General features: G+C 42.3%; 1 protein-coding gene across 2 annotated transcripts in view; it reads right to left on the reverse strand.

Annotated features, from left to right (window-relative positions):
• Positions 1 to 24,299, reverse strand: part of LOC126267042 (beta-3 adrenergic receptor-like) — a 310,268-nt gene that overhangs the window by 206,635 nt on the left and 79,334 nt on the right. For both annotated transcript variants that reach the window (XM_049971853.1, XM_049971852.1), the window contains exon 2: positions 11,460 to 11,849. In XM_049971853.1, coding sequence (XP_049827810.1) covers positions 11,460 to 11,765 — 306 coding nt within the window. In that variant the 5' untranslated portion in view covers positions 11,766 to 11,849. The remainder of the gene's footprint in view (positions 1 to 11,459; positions 11,850 to 24,299) is intronic.

A 24,299-nucleotide genomic window follows, 5' to 3' on the forward strand; every position in this document is an offset into this window, starting at 1 on the left:
GAATGTTTCAGATTGAGACCAATTACCTGTGTAGTCCAGTCTTTTATTTCCAGGGATGTCGGCTGAATAGCAAGGGGTTCCTTGTCAATAGCAAATACCAGAGTATTCTTCCTGAGGTTTGTAGCCGTGGTTAATTGAGCGACGAAATTTCGGTTAAGCAACCGAAATTGCAATTAGCAGCAGCACTAGCAGAAGGAGCGATCAGATCACAAGGAATGTGAACGAACATGGAGATAACGGATGCCCAAGACTTAGCAAAGCACAAGTACAGCGATGTTAACACGGAAATCAGGTGAGTAATAAGTAATATAAAAGCCTAATTTATATAAACGATAAGTGGCGCTGTAGGTGGGAAATTTGAAAATTAATCTTCAAACAGCTGTAGTGAGGCGAGTAGATGTTAGTAAGGAGCCTTTCAACAAAAATAAAGTGCGAAGGGCATAATGGGGCTGGAATTTGTAACTGGATTCAGTGGAGAGACGTTTCTCAATTATTAGCTAATATTGAATATCTGAACGTTACTGTAGAGAAAAAGAGGCGTGTACACAATTATATTTAAGAAACCAACAAGTAGTGGAATATATGCAGGTAGCAAGTACGTTTAGTTGAAGAATTGTATCTGGCGGCTTTTATACCAGTTGTATGGAACTGTAAGTTTTAGAACGCGTCGCTGAGTTGGTGTAAAGGTTTTCAATAGAGTGACAGTACAAAAAATGGCCGCGCAAACAGCACCGGAGGTGGATGAAGGGGCGAGAAGAAATGACTGGAGTAAATGGACACGCAATTCCTAGTCAGTAGCTAAAACGAAGATTCAGAATGAAGTGTAGGCGAAAGGAAACGTGGTCTCATTGTGTAGTTTTGATACAGTGGAATCACGACTTGAGAAATGTAAGCAAAGTACTAAATATTTTTCGTGAAGTTAATAAAAATATTAACATTCGCATAGGATGTGTCACGCGGGGTAGCTGTGCGGTCAGGGGCGCCTTGTCGCGATTCGTGCGGCTTCCCCGGTCGGAGGTTCGAGTCCTCCCTCGGGCATGTGTATGTGTATTGTCCTTAGTATAAGTTACTTTAAGTTAACTTTAAATGCGAACAGTTTAGGTTAGGCTTTACCGTGACTCTTATTGACATTAAATGAAACAACAAGTTTACTGTTATCTGACACCGTTTTATATATTTCCACGACGCGTTTCAAAGGTTTAAACCTCCATCATCGGGTGAATTTACATTAGTTAGTATGACATTTGTGTGTATGTTGTGTTGCGATTTTTTGGAGGAACTTGTGGCACTGCCTAGTGGAGAGACAAGACACTATTTCAGAACATGGGTTTGGATATCTTCTGACAAAAAATTAAACTGATATCTAATGGTAAACATAAAGTAAGTAAACTAGAGTACCTCCAGTGATCACAGGTTCCTTTCGCTGTCGTAACACATCACATGTATACTGTCACATTTGTAAACAAATATGGTGTCTGGAATCTGCTGGATGCAAGTTTCGTATAGCAGAAGAGAAGACATAATCGCAAAGTGCAAAGAATATACATCGTAACAATATTATTAGAGAATATTTGTTTAGAGCATTTGGAGGTGTTTGTTTTGAGATGTCGAATATATGTGTGTGTAATTCAGGTAACATAAAAATCCAATTTTGACATGTTAAAACAGATTAACATTCGTACTCATTTATACAATCAGGTGAAATGTTAAAATGGCTTAAACTTTATACTTTTTAATAACAACCAGGTGAGATGTTACAGACGTGAAGTATAATAATCATATTGGCTACAACAGTAAAATCATACAAAGGTGACACTATTTGATTGGGATTAGGCTGGAGGCAGAAGGAGAGGAAGAGGGAGAAAAAGTGTGTGTGTGTGTGAGAGAGAGAGAGAGAGGGAAAGAGAGAGAGAGAGAGAGAGAGAGAGAGAAAGAGAGAGAGAGAGAGAGAGTGAGGGGGGGGGGGGGGTGGAAAAAGTGATTGTATGAGAACAAACATTTACCTGGCAAGGGGTCTTAAGATTACATGTTACATATATTAGCTGCCTACAGGTTGGGGTATTACATTGGTTATTGCTATAAAATATACAGATAGATATACAATTTGTGCCAGTAGTTGATGTAGATACAGTTTCAAGCTGACAAGGGATACAAGCTGTTGGTGTGGTGAATTATCTGTAAATGAGGCCAATCTTTTGTACTCTTGGCGGCTGTCAATATTTATGGTAAATATTAAGGTGTGTGTGTGTGTGTGTGTGTGTGTGTGTGTGTGTGTGTGTGTGTGTGTGTGTGCATTTTTAAGAATGTAGGCAGTTGTCGAAAACAGAGATGATCTATTGTAAATATTGTCATTTTTGTCATTTAAGGTGGATTCCCGTTGTTTCATTTTGTGTTTGTATATTTGGAGTGTTTCGAGAATGTCTAATTTTCTGTCTTTTGGTTGGATGTGTAGGATCTAATACTTGTCTTATAACAAGGTGTTTTGTTTCATGCAGGTGGGTAGCTATTGCTGACATGTGGCATTTTTTTTAGCGCTGCCATGTGTTCCTTGAACCTAATTTCAAATGATCTGCCTGTCTGGCCTATGTACAAACAGTCACAGTCCAAACATTCAATTTGTTATTTCATTTAGTTTAAATTAGATTAAGTAGTACGTAAGACTAGGGAGCGATGACCTCAGCAGTTTGGTCCCATAGTCCTTACCACAAATTTCCAATTTTTTACATAAGCTGTGTGAAATAAGTACTGTATGTTTGACTATCTGATCATGAATGACTAAAAGTACTTACTAACGGTAAACATTGATCGTAACTATAGTGTAAAGCATCTCTAACTTTAAGATGCTCATATGTGTGTGAATTCTTAACGAATCTAACTGCTGATGTCATCAGTCCCTAAAGTTACACACTGCTTAAACTAACTTATGCTAAGAACAAGAAACACACCCATGCCCGAGGGAGGACTCGAATCTCCGGCGGTCGGGGCCTGGCAATCCGTGACATGGCGCCCTAAGCCACCTGGCATCTCCACGCGGCGGAACTTTAAGAGAACATTTTCTATAGATCATTATTTACATAGAGAAAGTCATCAATAGCACAATAAATCACCACCTGTAGACTGTAGATGTTTGATACCTCCAACAATAAATGATTAACTACTTGGCAATGTAAGTGGCTAACCATTTACAGCTGGAAATGTCTTACTACTTACGACTATAAATGCCTAACGTTTCGATATTTAACATTAGCCAATGATTGAGAAAACTCCAGTCTTAAGCTCTAGCGCCATTATTCGCTTCGCTTTTTTTTTTTTTTTTTTTTTTTTTTTTTTTTTTTTTTTTTTTTTTTTTTTTTGACAGGCTCCCTACTAGCATCTACTCGCCTCACTGCAGCTGTTTGGATATTAATTTCCAAATTTCCCAACTACAGCGCCACTTATCGTTTATATAAACTAGGCTCTTATATTACTTATTGCTCGCCTTACATCCACTTAAATTATTGTTCATGTATTATGGCAACTATAGTTGTCTACTGTTTCATTTTATTATTTTATCGTACTTTCATCCCCAACCTCGGACCAATTTCAAGATATGCTTGTCATTGGCTTACTTGCTACTGTTAGCATGGCGTCTGCAGTTGTTCCACCACCTTGTACCATTTTTATGCAGCTACTATGAACCACATGTAAAACATTTACGTCCGCAGCTCGTGGTCGTGCGGTACCGTTCTCGCTTTCCGCGCCCGGGTTCCCGGGTTCGATTCCCGGCGGGGTCAGAGATTTTCTCTGCCTGTTGATGACTGGATGTTGTGTGATGTCCTTAGGTTTAAGTAGTTCTAAGGTCTAGCGGACTGATGACCATAGATTTTAAGTCCCATAGTGCTCAGAACCATTTGAATCATAAAATATTCACTAACTCTTAATGTATTGTATTGTATATATTCTACTACTCATTGCTCCTATACATTTTTAGGAACATGGCATTTTTCTGTATACAACTTATTGTTGACACTCCCAAACAATGTATATGTGCACGTATGTACTTCATTGTCTTTAATTTCTTTTAATTTTTAAACTTTTCTTCACCTTTTAATACTCTTACCTGACTACAACTAACTTGTGATGTGTTTTCCTGTACAGCGTTCTGAAGAAGGGCACTAAGTGCCCAAAACCGGCTAAGAAATTAAGTTTCTTTTATGCAGCTGGTTGCTGACTATTTCGATTTAATTTATATATATCGGAACTATCGTAAAAGATTAATATATCTTTAGTCCAGCCACTGGTTACCTGCTATTTTCCAAACCTGTCAAGATTTTGTGTGTACCGTTGGTGAAGCGAAGCCACATTTAAAATTCTAATATTTAAAAAAGTATTAGAAGGAAATATGATAAAAATGTAAGTTCGTGGACTTTCATGGTTAGTGTCAATTGAAATAAAATCATTTGTGTGTTAGGTCGCATCATCATAGAACACTAAAACAACTGAAATGCTGGCGTTTGACGGTATCCTTCAGGGGAACTAACTGCTGGATTCGGGTGATGTTCTTCTATAAACTGTCTTATCTGAGAACTGTTAAGGGTCAGAAAGGATTCCGTAGATACTCTGTACCTAGCAGCTGTCTATAAACTTCAATGTGAGTGCATCAAACTCTACGTAGGTGAAACCAGGACACAGATGTTACTGGAGCATGAACTTTAGGTTCGTCTGGGGCAACACAGCAAATCAGCTATAGCTGAACACCTTCAATCTGAGGCCTATCTATTAAAAGAAGTGAAAATTACGTGAGCGTGTAGAAATAATTAAACGTCCTAACAGATGATCAGGATGGATGGCTACACGTTAGTGACATTCTTGCTGCCAGCAAACCCCGTCGACTGGGCAACATGTGTTCGCTAGCGAGCAGCTTTTCATTATGAGAATTCAACAGTATAAACAAGTAGCCACAAGAGCACTGGAGTGCAGCCTTAACATCTCGCTGCAAAAGACGGTACTCCGGGGTACAAGCTGCCGATTCGCTGTTGCTTACCAGGCACCTACCAGTTTATCACAGGTAAAAATGTTTTAATATTTCTTCGAATTGGTCAATGGCAACGCATACTTGTGACGTTGGTAGCCTACTGCAAACCCAAGTAAGACAGTATACAGGGCGAGTTGGCCGCACCTATCGCTCATGTTTGATGCAATCTGTAATGTTACAACTGGCTTCCATAACCCACGGGTGATATTTTAATATTCCCTCACTCGTTATGCGCAAACTATTAGCCCAGCAGAAAATAATTAACATGACCTTCCTGTAGAAAATGTAATTTAGTTAAATTTTCTACTGGATATGTTGACATTAGGGACCAGTGCCGTGGTTTCTAGTACCTTATTCGTAGCGCTCCCTCCAACCAATGTACAATTTCCGACTACACGGACTATTCTTGATATTTCGACCTTCTTTGGTCTCAGCTGACTGGGCTATTATGGCAGCAACATAGTCGGCTCCCTCGTTATAGCTATTGACTTAAACGTACGAGTAAAATTAATGTAGGAAAAAATAACTTTTGTGAACTTTAGACTAAAACTAATTATATTGACAATTCGATCCAAATATAGCCTTCACATCCACAGTAGTTTCGTAGTCACAAAGCCTGACGATTATGAGGATGCACCTTCTTATTTTACGCTCTTGAAATGTTTTTAGTTACAATTTATACAATCGTCAGTCTTACAATTATAAGTGGAGTGAGGCATGTCAATGAAGCCCAAACAGGTCCAACAGTTCTTGCAGTAAGAAACTTTTATACAGCTGTAGAAGGGAGTGCCAGGAACAAAATACAGTCCGTATTTTACGGACTGTAGAACGCTACGGATTATATATAACACGAAGATTAATTTTCAAGCAGCTTTTTTTAAATATCATTTTTATCATTTTTATAATTAGATTGGAAAACCAGACTAAAAAATACTTAGTTTATAAAACCGAAAAGACCTTCAAAAATCCCTGAAAATTGCCATCTGAAGTTTCTTCTTCCTCTCCTTTCTCTTCGTCGTCACCGCTGTCCTTTTCATAGATGGTCTGCAGCTGCCATCCAGAGCGTACTTCTGCCACAGTTCTTGACAGATTTAACAATAATGTCTTGCGTCACTCTAGATCACGACACTTTCATCCACTGACACATTTGTCTGCTTGCAGGTCGTTTTAAAGCTCCATTCGGCGTGAATTCATCTTGGGTTTCATCCATCATCCATTATTTCAGTTCCTCTCTCATATAAACATTAAATGGTTTATTTATCGAGACATCAAGAGGTTGCAATTGTTAAGTAAATCCTCCCAGAATAATAGCAACGTATTTCTCTGTCCCAATTTCTCTTGCAAAGAATTTTTCAAATTACTACTAAACTGAGCAAGCACAGTAAGAGAACTCTTCTTCAGTAAAGCACCTTTCCTTCTCACTCACATTCTGTTAATCCATAATTTCATACCAGCCTCGCCCAACCGTTGTACGAAAACAACACCTGGCGATACTTCAGATGGTTTTGGCGTTGTTTTGGGCCTAAAATCACTTGATTAAGCTTATTACCGTCAGCACAACAAGAAAGGTCAACATAGTAGAAACTTTTCTCATGTCCACCTGTTTTTATACTTACAGTCTTAGTAAATTTCTTGGTAACTATTCTGTTACTCGGCACGCCAAATCTCAGAGGAGTTTCGTTCTTATTCGCTGTCTTGCTTAGTTCCACACTGGTTTTCTTTCGATGTTGAAATAAAGCAATGGAAAGATAATATTTTCTGTTCATAATCTTGAGGCACTTTCTGAGATACTTCGGGTTTGGTAGGCATGCCAAATCTATGACACCTCATAAACCTGTACCAGCAGCCAACTCCGCCCATAAAGTCTGTTAAGTTCCACTGTAGCGCTAGCTTACGAGTGTGTTTTTGAATCATTTTTGTATTAATTCCAATGCATTTTGAAGGTGTCCTTGAATCCATTTCAATACATGATCTTCTTGTTTTGGCAATTTCCCATTCAGTCCTCTATTTGCACATTTTGTCTTATTTAATTTTTTCAGTTCTTCTTTGCTAGCCCACCAATCTCGAATGGTTTTTCCGTTGGTGGAGGACAGAAATTCCCGCTCAGCTACGGTTTTTCCGTGTTCTTCTGCATATGCTATTAGCTTCAATTCATGGCCCGAATCATAGGAATATCTTTTTTTCCATTAAGAAATTAGCTACTAACTAAAGTATTTTACTGTTGCAGATAACGCAAATCACTTTCAATTCAAATTCATTGCCACCGTGGACTGCAGTGATCGATAGTGGGGTAGATAGTGTTCTGGGTTTGTGATGGCGAGTCGAGAGGGAGACAGTGTTAGATAACTTGTGAACCTCCGCACTCCTATTCGTCGCATCGGTGTGTGCTACTGCTGCCAGTTGAATCAGATGTTGCCAAATAGAGATATGTTCCCCACGGCGTCGAATATAGTGCCATTCTTATGACCAGCGCGAAATTTTAAATCAAACACTGGAAGTTTTTATAGTAATGGCAAGCATAAGACTCACCTGAATTTTGGAGGCAATTTTTCGAAGAAAAAAGTGTTCTCATAATCAACAAAATATTATTAGAAATCCTGATTGGTGAGGGATGAGTGTCATCATAGACGGTCAGTATCGTACGTTTTTACTAAAATAACTCCGCAACCGTGGCGTTCAGAGAAAACTTAGCCCAGTACAAAATTAGCTACGTTTTGTACATAAAGGATCCTATTCATTTTTTTTCTTTAGGTCTAGCAGTTTTAGAGTAGCGGGCGAGAGAATATGAAAATCTCACCTGTGGTTCTTTAAGCCTGAGGTTGCATAAAGCGACAGCGTTAGGGGCAGCTAAATCACACCGTGTAGGCCAAGCCTTGGGAAGATTTGCGCTCCTGGAGAGCGCTCGTGCTCTTGGCGTGCAGTTGTGTCTGCTCAGCTTTCCTCCAGCTTCCCCCACCACTGCGCTATTCCGAACAGGTGTGCGACTGAGATGGCGTTGACAAAGCCTGCTTAAGCGTGAATCGTATGTATTCGTTTTCTTCTCTTCGTTTTTATAGTAGACAGTGTTAATACGATGAGTAGAACAACAAAAAGCTTTACATACAGCCATTTAAAGTTGTGATGTTTTACGGATTTCGCTTTTAGAATATTCGTAATGTTTCTGGAAGTGTGGTCCATAATACAGTCTACAGACAGAATTATGGAGACTAAAATCTGTTAAACCAAATAAAAGAAAAAAACATTTGCACGCAAGTGATAAACCAAATATGGAAATAACTTACGCAGCTTGTCTGCGCAGGTGAGGATATTGCCCTCTGGATAGCATTTTATAAAAGCGTTGTAAATTCGTGGATTGGACAAACAGTTGCTGGACATGGATCTACCCTGTATGTGTGTCAGATAAAGCTGGAAGTAAAGAAGCAACCGAAGGTGACAGCAGTCTGGCAGACAAATCGAAATCTGGAATCTCTTTGGGAACTCATAATGAAACGTTTCAGTTTATGATATGTAGTCAGTTATGTCTGGTCCAGAAATCACTCTCTTGAGTTACGGGGTATGTTCCAAGTCATGAACATGAAGCTGACTTTCCCATTGGAATTCTTCACATTTCTTTTTTTAACACCATCAATCTTGCCACCGCCGGCAGCGGTGGTCTCGCGGTTCCAGGCGCTACAGTCTGGAACCGTGCGACCGCTACGGTCGCAGGTTCGAATCCTGCCTCGGGCATGGATGTGTGTGATGTCCTTAGGTTAGTTAGGTTTAAGTAGTTCAAAGTTTTAGGGGACTGATAACCACAGCAGTTGAGTCCCATAGTGCTCAGAGCCATTTGAACCAATCTTGTCACCATGTCTGCTACCAAATGATTCTACTCTTGAATTAGGATAATGAATTCAGATATTGGTGACATCGACAGTAAAACATTTTGTCACCACTGTACTGAAGGTTAACTCAGTTTTTTCTCCATTGACCGTCTTCAGTTCTACGAGCATTCATTCTAATTAAAAATGAAACTCCTCCAGCTGCATTTCAGATTTCAGATTTTTCGGCTATTAATTTCGACGTTGCGTCAACGCCACCTTCAGGACCGTACACTTTGATGATATCAATTGTGTGTGGCTGAGTACTAGAAGTCCTCAGTGAGACGAATACGTGCTCCACATGAAGGCTTGTTCCTTCATCGAAGTGACAACATGGTGACCTCCGTGGTACATATAAACGAGTACAGACACATGAACTACTTGTGTTGTAATCAATACTAAAGGAAAAATCGTCACACCAGGGGAATCAGTCCAAATATACGAGATAAAAAAAGAGCATTGATTCTCATTCACGGAAGGCAAATGCATCATACCCTCTTCGTGGTTGTGCGTATTAACCATTCTGCATGGCCTTCGAGCTATATGAAAAACAAAGCACTTACCATCCGGTATTGAAGAATGTAGCTTTTCCACTTTACCTTTTTTGGACAAATAAGTAGACGCCACAGTATTCCGAATTCAGAACATTAATCTCATTTAGTAATAATGTCGGCAAATAGCTTGGCGTCTGACAAAGAGACTGCTATGCTTTAGCATCGCTTGACTGCAGCCTTCAGTTTCCTCTTCTTCCTCACTCCTCAGCTGAGCGCTAGGTATCAGCGCGGCCGAAGCGCTGGCACTCGCGGAGTGCTGTTTGGCCAGGCCTGGTATAGGGGAAGACCATCACCAGAATCCATTAGTTAGACATCCTGAATAAAACCGTTGCAAATTCGGTTGAAATTTCGACATTTTACTTATTTTATTGTTTCATAACTCTACCATCTGGTGAGAAAGATGTATGAGACAGGCTAAATACCCTCGGACTTCAAGAAGAATATAATAATTCCAATACCAAAGAAAGCAGGTGTTGGCAGATGTGGAAATTACCGAACTATCAGTTTAATAAGTCACGGCTGCAAAATAGTAGCCGGCCGCGGTGGTCTCGCGGTTCTAGGCGCGCAGTCCGGAACCGTGCGAGTGCTACGGTCGCAGGTTCGAATCCTGCCTCGGGAATGGATATGTGTGATGTCCTTAGGTTAGTTAGTTTTAAGTAGTTCTAAGTTCTAGGGGACTAATGTCCACAGCAGTTGAGTCGCACAGTGCTCAGAGCCATTTGAACCATTTGAACCAAAATAGTAACCCGAATTCTTTACAGACGAATGAAAAAACTGGTAGAAACCGACCTCGGGGAAGAACAGCTTGGATTCCGTAGAAATGTTGGAACACGTGAGGCAATACTGACCCTACGACTTATCTTAGAAGCTAGATTAAGGAAAGGCAGACCTACGTTTCTAGCATTTTTATACTTAGAGAAAGCTTTTGACAATACTGTCTGGAATACTCTCTTTCAAATGGCAGGGGTAAAATACAGGAAGCGAAAGGCTATTTACAATTTGTACAGAAACCAGATGGCTGTTATAAAATTCGAGGGGCATGAAAGGAAAGCAGTGGTTGGGAAGGGAGAGAGACAGGGTTGTAGCGTATCCCCGATGTTATTCAATCTGTATATTGAGCAAGCAGCAAACGAAACAAAAGAAAAATTCTGAATAGGAACTAAAAGCCATGGAGTAGAAACAAAAAATTTTCTGGTTCTGTCAGAGACTCCAAAATACCTGGAACAGCAGTTGAACGGGATGGACAGTGTCTTGAAAGGAGGATATAAGATGAACATCAACAAAAGCAAAACGTGGATAACGGAATGTAATGGAATTAAATCGGGTGATGCCGAGGGAATTACATTAGGAAGTGACACACTTACAGTAGTAGATGAGGTTTGCTACTTGGGGAGCAAAATAACATGATGATGTGAGTAGAGAGGATATAAAATGTAGACTGAAAATGGCAAGGAAAGCGTTTCTAAAGAAGACAAACTTTTTTAACATCGAGTATAGATTTAAGTGTCACAAAGTCGTTTCTGAAAGTATTTGTATGGAGTGTAGTCATGTATGGAAGTGAACCATGGACGATAAATAGTTTGGGGAAAAAGAGAATAGAAGCTTTCCAAATGGGGTGCTACAGAAGAAAGCTGAAGATCAGATGGGTAGATCACATAACTAACGAGTAGCTATTGAATAGAATTGGGGAGAAAAAATTGTAGCACAACTTGACTAGAAGAATGGGATCGTTTGGTAGGACATGTTCTGAGGCATCAAGGGATCACCAATTTAGTAATGGAGGGCAGCGTGGAGGGTAAAAATCGTAGAGGGAGACCAAGAGATGAATACACCTAGGAGATTCGGAAGGATCTAGGTTGCAGTAGGCACTGGGAGATGAAGAAGCTTGCACAGTATGGAGAGCTGCATCAAACCAGTCTCTGTACCGAAGACCACAACATCAAACAAACATGCTGCCTAACATCCAAAATTATTTTATTCAAGATGTAGGAAACACTCTTCTCAGATTTGGTCGTACGCAAGTGTGGCGCTAACCTGTTGGTGGGCGGCGGCCTTGAGCAGACTGTTGAGCAGAAGGCCGGCGGCGAACATGGTGGAGGCGAAGGCGTCGGCGGCGGCCAGGCTGAGGCTGATGCGCAGCGTGGGTGAGAGGGGGCGGCGCAGCCAGCGCGCCGCCACCAGCACGCGCGCGTTCACGGCCACCGAGGCGGCGCACAGCAGCAGCAGCGCCGGCACGCTGTACAGGTACAGCAGCCGCACCGGCACCGCCCCGGCGGCGGGGGCGGCGGGGGCGAGGGGCGGCGGCGGCTCGGAGGCGGCAGCAGCGTCCTCCGGGGTCATGCCTAGAGCCGCGCCGGCCCACGTCCGTCTTTCTCCCGCGCAGCTGTCTCTTGCTGCGTAAGAGCCATCTCTCTACCCAGTTACCTGTAAGAACACAAAGTCGATGTGGGACTCAGTATACTGACGTGTGTAGGAGAAAATTATGGTTGGTTGTTTGCTTGATTGTTCTACTTAAAGGGACGAAACTGAGAGGGCTTCAGGCCTTTCATCCTATAGGAATCAAACCAGGAATATTCGTTAAGGGAACGATGCAAAAGGCAAGTCCTGGGGAGCCCAACTGTAACCGAAATACAGTAAGACAGAGGTAAGATCAAGGAGATGTAGGAGGAGAGTGAGGGAGGTTAGGTGGACGAGCCGCTCTGCCCTGATGGCCCTCACACTCGCAGCTGGATCCCTCAGACCCGGCGTTCAAACTTGCTATCGACCAGGAGGTGATACGCATCCTGGCCCAACCAGTGCGCAACATCATCCTACAAGCTAGTACAGCTGAAGTGGGCCATCATGCATCCCACCGCGTGGCATTCAAAACCGTGTCCTCCAGGAGTTCATGGACAAAGCTATAGAGTACCTAACACACATCACGAATGCCATAATCAAGCACCAACACTTCCCCGCCTTTTGTAAGACGGCCAAGGTCCTGATGTTCAGAAAGCCGGGGAAAGACCATTCCCTCCCACAAAAATACCGACCCATCAGTCTGCTGAGCCCGCTCAGCAATATCGTTGAGATATTAAAACGACTCACCAGGCACTGTATCACAAACGACACCCTGTGACCGGAGCAGTTCGGTTTCAGGAATCACCACTCAACAACACCACAACGCCTCCGCGTCGTTGAATAAATAACACACGGATACAACACAAACACAGCAACTGGGGCGCTGATCCTGGACATCGAAAAGGCTACCGATCGTCCATGACACAACGGCCACATTCGCAAACTCAGCGACGCAGGGTTCCCCGACGGGCTGGTGCGTCTAATACACTCATATCTCACGGACAGGAGTTTGAACACCGACGTGCAGGGCAAACAATCGACACGACATGGTATCCAGGCAGGAGTACCCCAAGGAAGCATCCTAGGGCCCTTACCGTTTAACCTCTACATTAACGACCTCCCAGCTACACACAACACGACGGTAGCAATCTACGCGGATGACACTGCCATCCTTGCGCAAGATTGGAAGTCGTCGAACATTAACTCACGACTACAGACTGCACTCAGAACAGCGGAGTCTTGGCTGGTGAAATGGCGTGTTAGAGTAAACGTCGACAAGTGCGAGGCCGTTCTGTTCATTAGAAGACCGAAGCAACTGCGCAAACATCAGCACTGCAACCAAATAACACTACATACACGCCCAATACGTTTCCGCGAGAAGGTCAAATACCTCGGTGTCTGGCTAGACAGGAAACTACTCTGGGGGAACCACATTCAACACGTGACCAACAAAGCAAGCACGAGGCTCAAACAACTCTACCCTATGCTCAACAGGCGTAGCACACTGAATAGGAGGGTGTCTAAGAAAATGTACATGATACTTATGTGACACCTGATGCCGTACGCGTCCCCTGTCTGGGGATACGGTGCGCCCACTTTCCTGCGCCGTCTGCAGCTGATACAGAACAAAGTATTCAAAATCATAAGCAACGCTCCGCGCTACACACGTATCGCGGACCTTCACCGGGAATACCGGCTAGATACCATCTTGCAGGTATTCCAAAAACTCTCCACACGACTGTAGAATAACACGAGACACTCCAGCAACCCGTTTATCCTTTCTCTGGGTAACTACGACCACAACCATATATGGAAGCATAACAGACCAAAGACACTATTGGCTAGGAACTAAACATATTTGGTCCATATTACGCTAAGACGACAGTACTGGCGAGCCATTGTAACACAGCTACTACTGGTAACCCCAGATGCTCGACCAGCTGAAAAACAGACAACCGCAGGGGAACCGTACTGTACACAGCACACAAACCAACCACACACATCCCCTACACTGTCTGTGAGCCGATCTATGACCGATCGCCCACTAATATACAACGACCTTGAACTGTTGAATGGACGCAGCAAGCCCCGCAACGAGCTCCAGCAACGACAAAGGTAACGATGCACGATACCTCGCAATAACATAACCACACCTTGCATGGACTGTCGCTGATAGAAAGCCGCTACTGCCCTTACTACCCGTCCTACTGTCGCAGAGGTTTTTTTCCCATGATGCTTGCCTTGGCGCTTTTTTCCTCTGTCCTTACAACCGCTACCCTTCGATCGATTTCGTCCACTTTCTATCTCGTGATGGACCATATTAATGGGTAATCTTACCCAGACGCATGGATGACATCACAGCCCGCATCCTGTTACTCCTGATTCAAAAACTAACATGTTATACGGAGGTGACAGTAGAACTTTTGGTTTGGTCACGACGTTGGTGTGGCCGTGGAGGGTCCCCATCCTTTCTCTGCCCAGAATTCTGTTGGCGGTCACCGCGACACTGTATGCAGTGTGAGACGCACTTCCTGCATCTGGCCAGCACTACCTCGCCGTCCGTTATCACAAAAGTAGGAAAAAAGCCGGTGGCACAGACAAAATGATAAAATCTTATGAATGACAGAACATTAAAAGCGGCTAACATGAAAGAATAAGGACAATATAATGGTGGGAAGAGCAGGGCCAGGCCGAACACCGGAGCAAGGGCAACCATGGGTCCAATGGGCCAGAGCAGGCGAGGGGTGTCCCTCCAACCCCTCAGGCGGTCAGTGATGGCAGTGCCGTACCTTACAGACACGATTAAAAATCACTTTCGTGCGTGAAACGGAACACTAGATCAGATGCTCTGGCGTCGTCCACTAGCAACAGAGGAAGATCATCAGGAAGTTTAAGATACCGCCACGCAGCAGCGAAATTTGGGCAGTCTAATAGATATTATCAACCGTGAAAATTATGTATCAAGTATTCGTTTCTCTTCTCTTTCATTGGTGTATTCTCTCGTTCTCGTTCCACTCTGTTCTATTAGTTAATTTCCTGGTATCAACAGCCCCTGTTGAGGTATACCATCTGAAGCAGTGTACTGCTACAAGGGGTAGCCAACCACAGGCGATGTGAGAGAGACGGGGCAGATGCCCCCAAACCAGCCACCTGCACTTCTTCGAAGCCTGGAGTGAAAGACTGACTTAAGGTGGTCTCTAAGCCTCAATTGATTCCCGAATAGGCACGACCGCACATGGACACAACACAGAGTCCATTGTTAGGCTAAAGTGAAGGCCAACATTTTCAGGCTCTTTCTGAGGGCAGAGATGTCAAAAGGACATGTCCACAGGACAACATGTCATGCAATGAAGTCCGTAATACAATCAGGAACGCAACATACCATTATATACTGCTATCTCCAGCTAAATATATAATGAAAAAGAGACAGATGGAAAAAATTTAATACCACTGTGAGAGTAGCTCATCAGTGGCTTCATGGAAGAATGTCTGCCATTGCCTGCGGACCGATGATTGTACTTGTCTTGGGAGCGATGATCGTTCCCAGGCACTTTACTTGGGAAGACGTTAGACTTTTGCAGGTGGCCCACACATGTGTTGCCAAGATTGTCTCGACTACGCTGCATAAGTTTCGCCAGGTAGCCCTTACACACCCTAAATACAGTTATGAATTTCGCCATGCTATTTTCTTATTTTTGGAGACCTGAAGAATGATATTCAAAAATGGTTCAAATGGCTCTGAGCACTATGGGACTCAACATCTTAGGTCATAAGTCCCCTAGAACTTAGAACTACTTAAACCTAACCTAAGGACATCACACACACCTGTGCCCGAGGCAGGATTCGAACCTGCGACCGTAGCAGCCTCGCGGTTCCGGACTGCAGCGCCAGAAGAATGATATTCATGGCCGTCCATTTACATTGGACAAATAGGTAAAATCATCATTAGGCAGGCAACAACAAAAATTTCTCCTTGAAGGGATTGACTGTCGTGTCACACAGTAGAATTAATGTGTTAACAATTACGGCTATTACTACCGAAATAATAAACAGTTTACTTACTTTTTTCCATCTGTCTCGTTTCCATTTGCTTGTCCCTCATAAATAGTTTCGTACATGCGCATACTAATAGGAAATTAGTTTTTTCATATTTAAACACTCGTATTATACTCATTTGAATTAGTGTTGAAGTATTTCATTTACATATTTGTAAATTCATTATTATTGATTGTTTCAAAGATGTTGTAGCAACTGTTATTGACAAAGTTGTAAACTCGTCATCATCATCGTCTTCAAGGATTAGGTCTCTTTTCTTCTTCTGTCTCAAAATTTTTAATGCGGTCTCCTTAATGGGCGTCTAAGGTTCATGTTGCCGGATAGTTATTTTGTATTCCAGCTTCAGCTATTTTATCATTAGACATTAGAAAGCTATTGTATCATCAGACTCCGGTTTAATCGGTGTTTTTCAGTAAACTTTGAAGTAAATTCAACATACAGTTCTTGTTTAATATCATTATCGCTTTTGTGATGCAACAATGAATATCGTGGAGGAACTTCATTTCTGATTATTCGATTCGTCGAAATTGAAATTATATTAGTTCATAGAGTTTAATTAATGCTTTTGTCCGTAGGTTATGTTTTAATACTAGTTTTATAATTTAATGAAATATCCAAATGTGGACAATTTTAGCTGTTCCTCAGCTGAGTTAGTAAATTTAAAATTGCACCCTAAATATTTAAAATTCTCACTTGCGCAATTATTTCTACTTCTATAAAACTTTGGCTCCTGTAGATTCCAATTCTTGAAATGCAATCAATTTTCTTTTAACTGTCGATATTCTCATTCCATATTTTGTGGCACTTCGACTCAATTATGCGTACTGCAATGATGTCGTCACTACAAACACTGAAAATGGTGTGGGATAGTGGGCAGCCTTTCCCAATTCCTTGCTAAATTTCGGCAGATTATGGCCCATTCACTGCAGTATAGGTCCTTACTCCATTACTTCGTGTAGTGACTGAATTCTCGTAATCAAATGTGCTGAAACTACCATTCCCTTCAGTGATTTCCATCTTGTCAAACACCTTTTCATCAAACGCCTTTTCATAGTCGATAAAAACATAATATGTTGCAGATATAAATTCAACGCTTACTTGCCCCAAGTAAAAGAGAATCACAGCTTGATCTATCTTTTTTTAACTGTGTTGTACCTCTAACATAGTGCTTCCACTATTAGTGTTAACCTCTTGTTTATATTTTTGCAAAGCCTCATATCTGTAGATTATAATAACCTAAATCAGAAAATTAATTATAAGACAGATACACCCGTATGACCCAAGCCAAGATTTGAATGAACACATAGGCGAAAATGCATTTGTCTGTCTGACAATGAATAAGGTAAAAAGTACAAGAATGTACCAAAAGCTTCAAACAAAGTGAATGCCCTAGGTCTGCAATGTCAGAATGTTTTTTGGAAGGCTGGAGATTCTTGTCTGCTGAAGGCGCTATTCTTTGTACAGACAGGGCGCCGGCCGCCTGCTGATATGTGTTCTTTCTCCCTTCCTACAGCTCTTTGCTCAGCTGGCCAGAGTGGAAACGTGCTATAAAACCGAACAATATCTGCAGTGCGGCAGGGAATCGCCCGGCTACACAATTTTCACCCCAAGAACGCTTCTCTCTAGCATGGGCCGGCTGTTTCCGCGAACGTCTGTGTCCCAGCCTCATACCAGGTCCCACATTTTCTCCTGGATCTTGCATCTCCCTTTCCCGACTACACCATGTATGTGATTCCCAATGTTCCCCACATAAGCAATGAATAGACTCGGCACCAGTTTAAATGTGAAAAAGCTAATTAAGACGTCACCAAGAACTCAGCGTATAAAATCACTGCAGTCATAATTATTCTTGATGGCTAATATTTTTGGATCCTGCCTCCGAATTATCATCAAGTTGCGTTAATCATCACATTGAATGCAGAGAGAAAAGATTACAGTTTCTAACGTTAGTTTAGCTGACTTATTCTAATTTACGCATTGCGTTTTATCACATTTCTAGTAAACAGGGTATAAATAAGTTTCATTTCATTCGTATGGCACATATCTGGTCAGCCACCAAAGCTGCATTAAATTTCAAAGTCTGGCTATAATTGACCAGATTCATAATTATTCTACTCTACATTAACATTATAAGGCATTTTGTAATTTGTTCCTTTGACCATATTTTGCAGTTCTTCCGTTTTTATCAGATCTGTAGAGTCACTAGATCTGATGTTTACTTCTGGTTCTTCTTCATTATCAGCCCATAGGCTTTCATGTATTTTAAACATTTTTTTTTAAATATTACATTTAATTGTAGATAATCTCGTTCTCTTATATTCAAGGGTTTCAAGTTTTGTATGCTTTGTTTTCACTTTTGTGAATATCATGTTCTATTTCACTCACATATCGGTTCCAACTTTCCCATTTAATTTCATGTTTCTTTTTTAATAAAGCACATTTACTTTTGTAGTCCACTACATAACTCACATTATTAGGTAACTACACGGCTTTTAGATGCATCAAATTTGTATCTTCGATCGGATTCCTAAACTGGCCTTCGTTAATCCCCCTATAGAATTTTTTTTTCTGAATCATAATGCTGCTGTGTGTACTGAAATTTATTTAATATAATTCCATTCTCTATTTATGTTGTTACTTACTGGTTTCATTTGAAATATCTGATTTTATATCTTTTGGTATCACATTTCCATACGACATTCTTGGAGTAGGTGAGAATTGTAAGTTCTTACATTTGGCTGGATGTTTATGCGTGGTTTCTTCCATCACTTACTACTAAAAGGTGACTTTATAATACATCCAAGTTTCTGTAGGCTCTTGGGTCCTTTATTCTTACCCATGAATTTTTACTTGCAAGAATATACTATTGAAGCTATATCTCGAGAGGTCCATGTAAATTTATATAAGCTACGACATTTAAAATTGCGTTTGTTATTCTTCATTCATTATGTGTGGCAAAGTGTGTTAGAAAGTTTCCATTGTTATCCAGCGTAATTTCACTTTCTGTATTTACTATATCTTTAATAGGTCTCTAACCAACTCGGCAGTTAAAGTCTGCCATGAGAAGTATAATAATTTTTATTTATTTTGCCTATAGTGTTCTGTAACAGATCATTAAATTCATTACTATTTCGAGTTCTTTCTTCTTCTGCTGCACACAAAGCCACTGTGGACACCTATCCTCTATCAATTTAAGACAAATCACTATACTTGGTGCGTTTATAAATGTATGTGCATGTATTCTGTTCTTTAACTTTTTCTATACCCCGATGGAGACTCCAGCACCAACTCTTCGTAGATAATAATATTATACTGAAGTTCTATTGTTCCCTCTCATTTCTTTTTCGTTTCAGTGATGGGAGCAATTTCTGTTTTAGCTTTGCCCAGTTTTTTTTTCCATTTCTGCTTCTTTATGTGTCAGATCTACTACATTCTATGTTGCTATTTTACCTGTTTCTGATGTATGTGATTTGTCCTTACTCTTTATCTTACGTCTTTCATAGGTCGCCATATAATTATTAGCCTGGCGTGAAATTTTCTTTGTATTTTTAGCAATTAGAATGTCCACAGGTCACTTCGCAAAGTCTACGCGTGGTAGGGACACTGGCGGGGCTGTGATATTTAAGCTTTCGTCTCTGCTGATTTTATTTAAGACTTGATCTGTCCTAGACAGATTGCCTTCCTTACGGCTTCGATATCTGTACTCCCGTAGTGCTAGTTTTGGTCCACCACGGATATTTTGTTTCCCCATATCTGGCGACCATTTTCCTATCTTATCTTCAGCAGATAGAGAACCAACTCGTGAGGGCAACGTCTTTGACCTCCTGTCGACACACAGAGCTGAACTTGTCGAATCAGTTAACGTGAAGGAAGGTATCAGAGATCATAAGCCTGTGACAGCATCAATGACGATAGGTCCTACAAGGACTGTTAACAAAGGTAGGAAGATATATTTACTCAAGAAGGAAGACAGAATACAAATTTCAGAATATCTCAGCAGTCAGCATAAAATATTCGGTGATAAGGACGAAGATGTGGAGAACAAATGGAAAAAAAATTCAAAAGCATCGTTCAATATGTCCTAGTCAAGCATGTTCTGAATAAGGTTTTAAGGGATGGGAAAGATTCACCATGGTTTAATAGCCGTGTTAGAAAAGCGCTACGTAAACAAAGAGCACTTCATCTCAGATTCGAGAGAAGTATAAACCCAGTTGACAGACATAAGCATAAGGAAGCGAAAATAAGCGTAAGGAGAGCAATGAGGTATGCGTTCAATGATTTTAAATATAAGACGTTGTCAACCGACCTGAGTAAAAACCATAACAGATTTTGGTCGTATTTAAAGTCAGTAAGTGGGTCAAAATCATCTATTCATTCTCCTAGCGACCACACCGGCTCCGAAATGGAAGACAAGATTGAAGAGGCCGAAATTCTGAATTCGTTCTTCCGAAGTTGTTTCACTGCGGAAAATTGTAACGCTGTCCCTCCCTTCAGTCGTCTTAAGAACGTCGATGTTGCAGATAATGAGATAACCGATCTCGGAGAAGGAAGGTGATGCAGTTGTCCATACCAAAGTAGTAACGCCAGATTTTGCAGAATGAGCTGCAGCGAATTGATGAACGGCGCATGCTCTGTCAGTTGACCTGACTGTAAGTAAATTGTAAGATATTACGGATACATAAGAAAAGGAATCCACTACTGTACAGCTATACTATTGATGGCAAACGGCTAGAGACAGCGTCTGCCGTGAAATATCTATGAGTAACTATCCAAAGCGACCGTAAGTGGAATGACCACACCAAACAGATAGTTGGAAAACCTGATACCAGACTCAGATTCATCGGAAGAATCTAAAGGAAATGTAACTTATCCGCGAAATAAGTGGCTTAAAAGGCGCTTGTTCGCCTGATTCTTGAGTATTGTTCATCTATCTGGAATCCCTATCAGGTAGGACTGATAGAAGAGTTAGAGTAAATTCATCGAAGAGCGGAGCGTTTCGTCGCGGGTGCTTTTAGCTGGAGAGAGAGTGTAACGGAGATGGTAAACAAACTCCACTGGCAGAGGTTACAAGGGAGACGTTGTGCATCACTGAGAGATTTGCTATTGACATTTCGGGACAGCACTTTTCAGTAGGAGCCGAACGACATAGTACTTCACCACATACAACTCACGTATCGACCACGAGGACAAAATTTGAGAAAAACAGAGGCTTACCGACAATCATTCTTCCCGAGCACTATTCGCGAGTGGAATAGGGTTGGAGGTTTCAGACAGTGGTACCGAAAGTACCCTCCGCCTCACTGCATTAGGTGGCTGGCGCAGTATGATGTAGATGTAGATGTTACATCTGGGGAGGCACACGATTGGAGGAGGCAAGCAAACTCCATCCGGAAGTTCTGAAGTCTTTCATTTTATATTATAAGGAGCAGGCAAATAAAAACAGAACATCCGTTCCAAACCACAGAGCCGGCCGCGGTGGTCTCGCGGTTCTAGGCGCGCAGTCCGGAACCGTGCGGCTGCTACGATCGCAGGTTCGAATCCTGCCTCGGGCATGGATGTGTGTGACGTCCTTAGGTTAGTTAGGTGTATGTAGTTCTAAGTTCTAGGGGACTAATGACCACAGCAGTTGAGTCCCATTGTGCTCAAAGACATTTGAACTATTTTTCAAACCACAGAATGGTTTCATTCAAAAGCAATCGCCACACGAGATAAGACATTCGTCCCACTGGGAGATGGAATGCTCAGTTTCGTAGAACGCCCTCGGCAGCTGACGGATACGCTATCGGACCCACTCTTGCACTTCCTCGTCCAACTGGAACCGGCACCCGTGGATAAAGATGTGAAAATCAGACAGTGAAAGATGAAGACTGTACGTAGGATATTCCACTGTTTCCCAGCCAAATCGCCGAAGCGTAGCCTTCATCCCATTGCCAGTGTTGGGATGGGCATTATCGTGCATCAGGAAGCGTCCTCCAGCCGTCGAATTTCTCGAGCATAGAAACGCAATCAATTTGCAGCATTATGAGACCACTTTGCAGAACCTACGACCTGTCAAAGAGTTAAGACGGCCAGAAATGATTCCCACGGAACCACCCGTTGCACGGTAACACCCGTCCCCACAGTACGAACCGGACGAAGGAGCTCGCTGCCGCCGTTGGATAACCCCCAGTCAGCAGGGAGTCGTACTCTTAGCTCACTTATTTGTTTCATAGTTTAATTCTTAATTTCTTTGCATGTTTTTGCATACTGGCATAGTTTAATTCACAAATTTAGGGCATGTTATAGCGTCGCTTTTTAGTACCTGAATAGTGTAAATTCGCGTAGTCGTCAGTCAACTGTTTGTTTTGAACGGCTTGTGAGATCAAAGAAAGGAAAAAAAATATTGTTAGGGATTGAGATAGCGACTGCGCTTGTTGTGCACGGCTTCAGGGGGGAATTGGCCACCATCCGTAAACAGTTGTAAGCTGTATTGACAGTGGTCGACGGGCTCTAGGCTGTTGCCCTGGGCCGCGGTGACATTGGGACACCCGAGGAGAGCGCTCTGGCGCCTCTGGAACCTGTAGCATCGCCTGGGATCTCTGGTGCCACTGCGCCCTCGGATTCGGACGTCCCTGCCGGTCGTCACTTGCCTGGCGGTGATTGGCAAACCGTGGCGGGGTCGCGAATTCCTGTGCGGAAGGCGAAAGTCGGTGCTGGCCGCAAGGCTGTACCCTTACGCCTCCGTAACAGGTTTGAGATACTGTCCACTGATGAAAGTACTTCTGAGCCAGCAAGAGCGGCCTCGCCTTGTCATTGGGAGCTCCAATGTTAGGCGGGTGATGGAGCCCCTTCGGGATATGGCAGCTAAGGACGTGAGAAAGCCAATGTGCACTCCGTGTGCATACCGTGGAGGGGGGGAGAGGGGGGGAAAAGTCATCAAAGATGTGGAAAGGGTCCTTCGCGATGCCATGAAGTGTACAGGGTGTAGCCAACTGCAGGTGGTGGCGGGACTAATGACGTGGGTCGCTATGGATCGGAAGAGATTCTCTCTGGTATCCAGCGGCTATCGGAGTTGGTGAAAACTGCCAGTCTTGCTGGCGAAATAAAGGCACAGCTCACCATCTGCAGCATCGTCGACAGGACCTATTGCGGTCGGTTGGTACAGAGCCGAGTGGAGGGTCTGAATCAGAGGCTCAGACGGTTCTGCGACCGTGCAGATTCCTCGACTTGCGCCATAGGGTGGTGGGGTTTCGGGTTCCGCTAAATAGGTCAGGTGTCCACTATACACAGGAGGCGGTTACACGAGTAGCAAGGGGTGTGTGGCGTGGACTGGGCGGTTTTTTGGGTTAGTAAGTCTCGGGAAAGATCAAAAGGGCTCATGTCTCAAAGGGTACAGGGCAAAGAAACGACGAGAACTGACCAAGCAACAGACGGTATTGTAGTTGTAAATTGTTGTAGCTGTGTTGGAAAAGTAACAGTGCTTCAAGCGTTGATAGAAAACACTAAAGGTGAAATCGTTATAGGAACAGAACGCTGCCTAAAGTGGAAGATATTTTTGCCGAAATTTTTGCAGAGGTCCAAACCGTGACCATAAACGATAGGTTAAATAAAGTCGGTTGTGGTGTGTTTGTGTCTGCTGGTAGTAGTTTATCTTGAAGTTGAAATAGATAGCTCCTGCGAATTACTATGGGTAGAGGTTATACTCAAGAGCCGTACTAAAATAACAATTGGCTCCTTCTACCAACCCTCCGACTCAGGTGATATAATAGCTGAAAGGTTCAAAGAAAGCTTGAATCTCATTACAAATAAGTACCCCACTCATACTGTTATAATTGGTGCAGACTTCAATCTACCCTCGATTTGTTAGCGAAAATATACGTTCAAACCCGGTGGTAGACAGAAAATATCTCCCGAAATTGTACTAAATGCTTTCTCTGAGAATTACTTTGAACAATTAGTTCATGAGCCCACACGAATTGTAAATGGTTGCGAAAACACACTTGACCTCTTAGCCACAAATAACCCTGATCTGATAGAGAGCGTCATGACGGATATACGGATTAGTGAACACTAGGTCATTCTAGCGAGGCTAAAAACCAAGTCAACTAAAACTACTAAAAATAAACGCAAAATATATCGATTTAAAACAGCACACAAAAATTCGCTCGTTGCCTTCCTGAGAGAGAGTCTCCATTTCTTCCAAGCTAATTATGTAAATGTAGACCAGATATGGCTCAAATTCAAAGATACAGTAGCGACAGCAATAAACCGACTCATACCGCGTATGTTAATAAAAGACGGGACTGATCCACCATGGTACACAAAACACGTCAGAACACTGTTGCAGAAGCAACGAGAAAACCAAGCCAAATTCAGTAGAAAGAAAAATTCCCAAGACTGGCTAAGTTTCACGGAAGTACGAAATTTAGTGCGGACGTCACTGCGAAATGGTTTTAATAGTTTCCACAGTGAAACATTGTCTCAAAATATGGTTGAAAACCC

This window comes from Schistocerca gregaria, chromosome 4 (genome assembly GCF_023897955.1).
Source record: "Schistocerca gregaria isolate iqSchGreg1 chromosome 4, iqSchGreg1.2, whole genome shotgun sequence".
In the NCBI taxonomy this organism is placed as follows: Eukaryota; Metazoa; Arthropoda; class Insecta; order Orthoptera; family Acrididae; genus Schistocerca; species Schistocerca gregaria.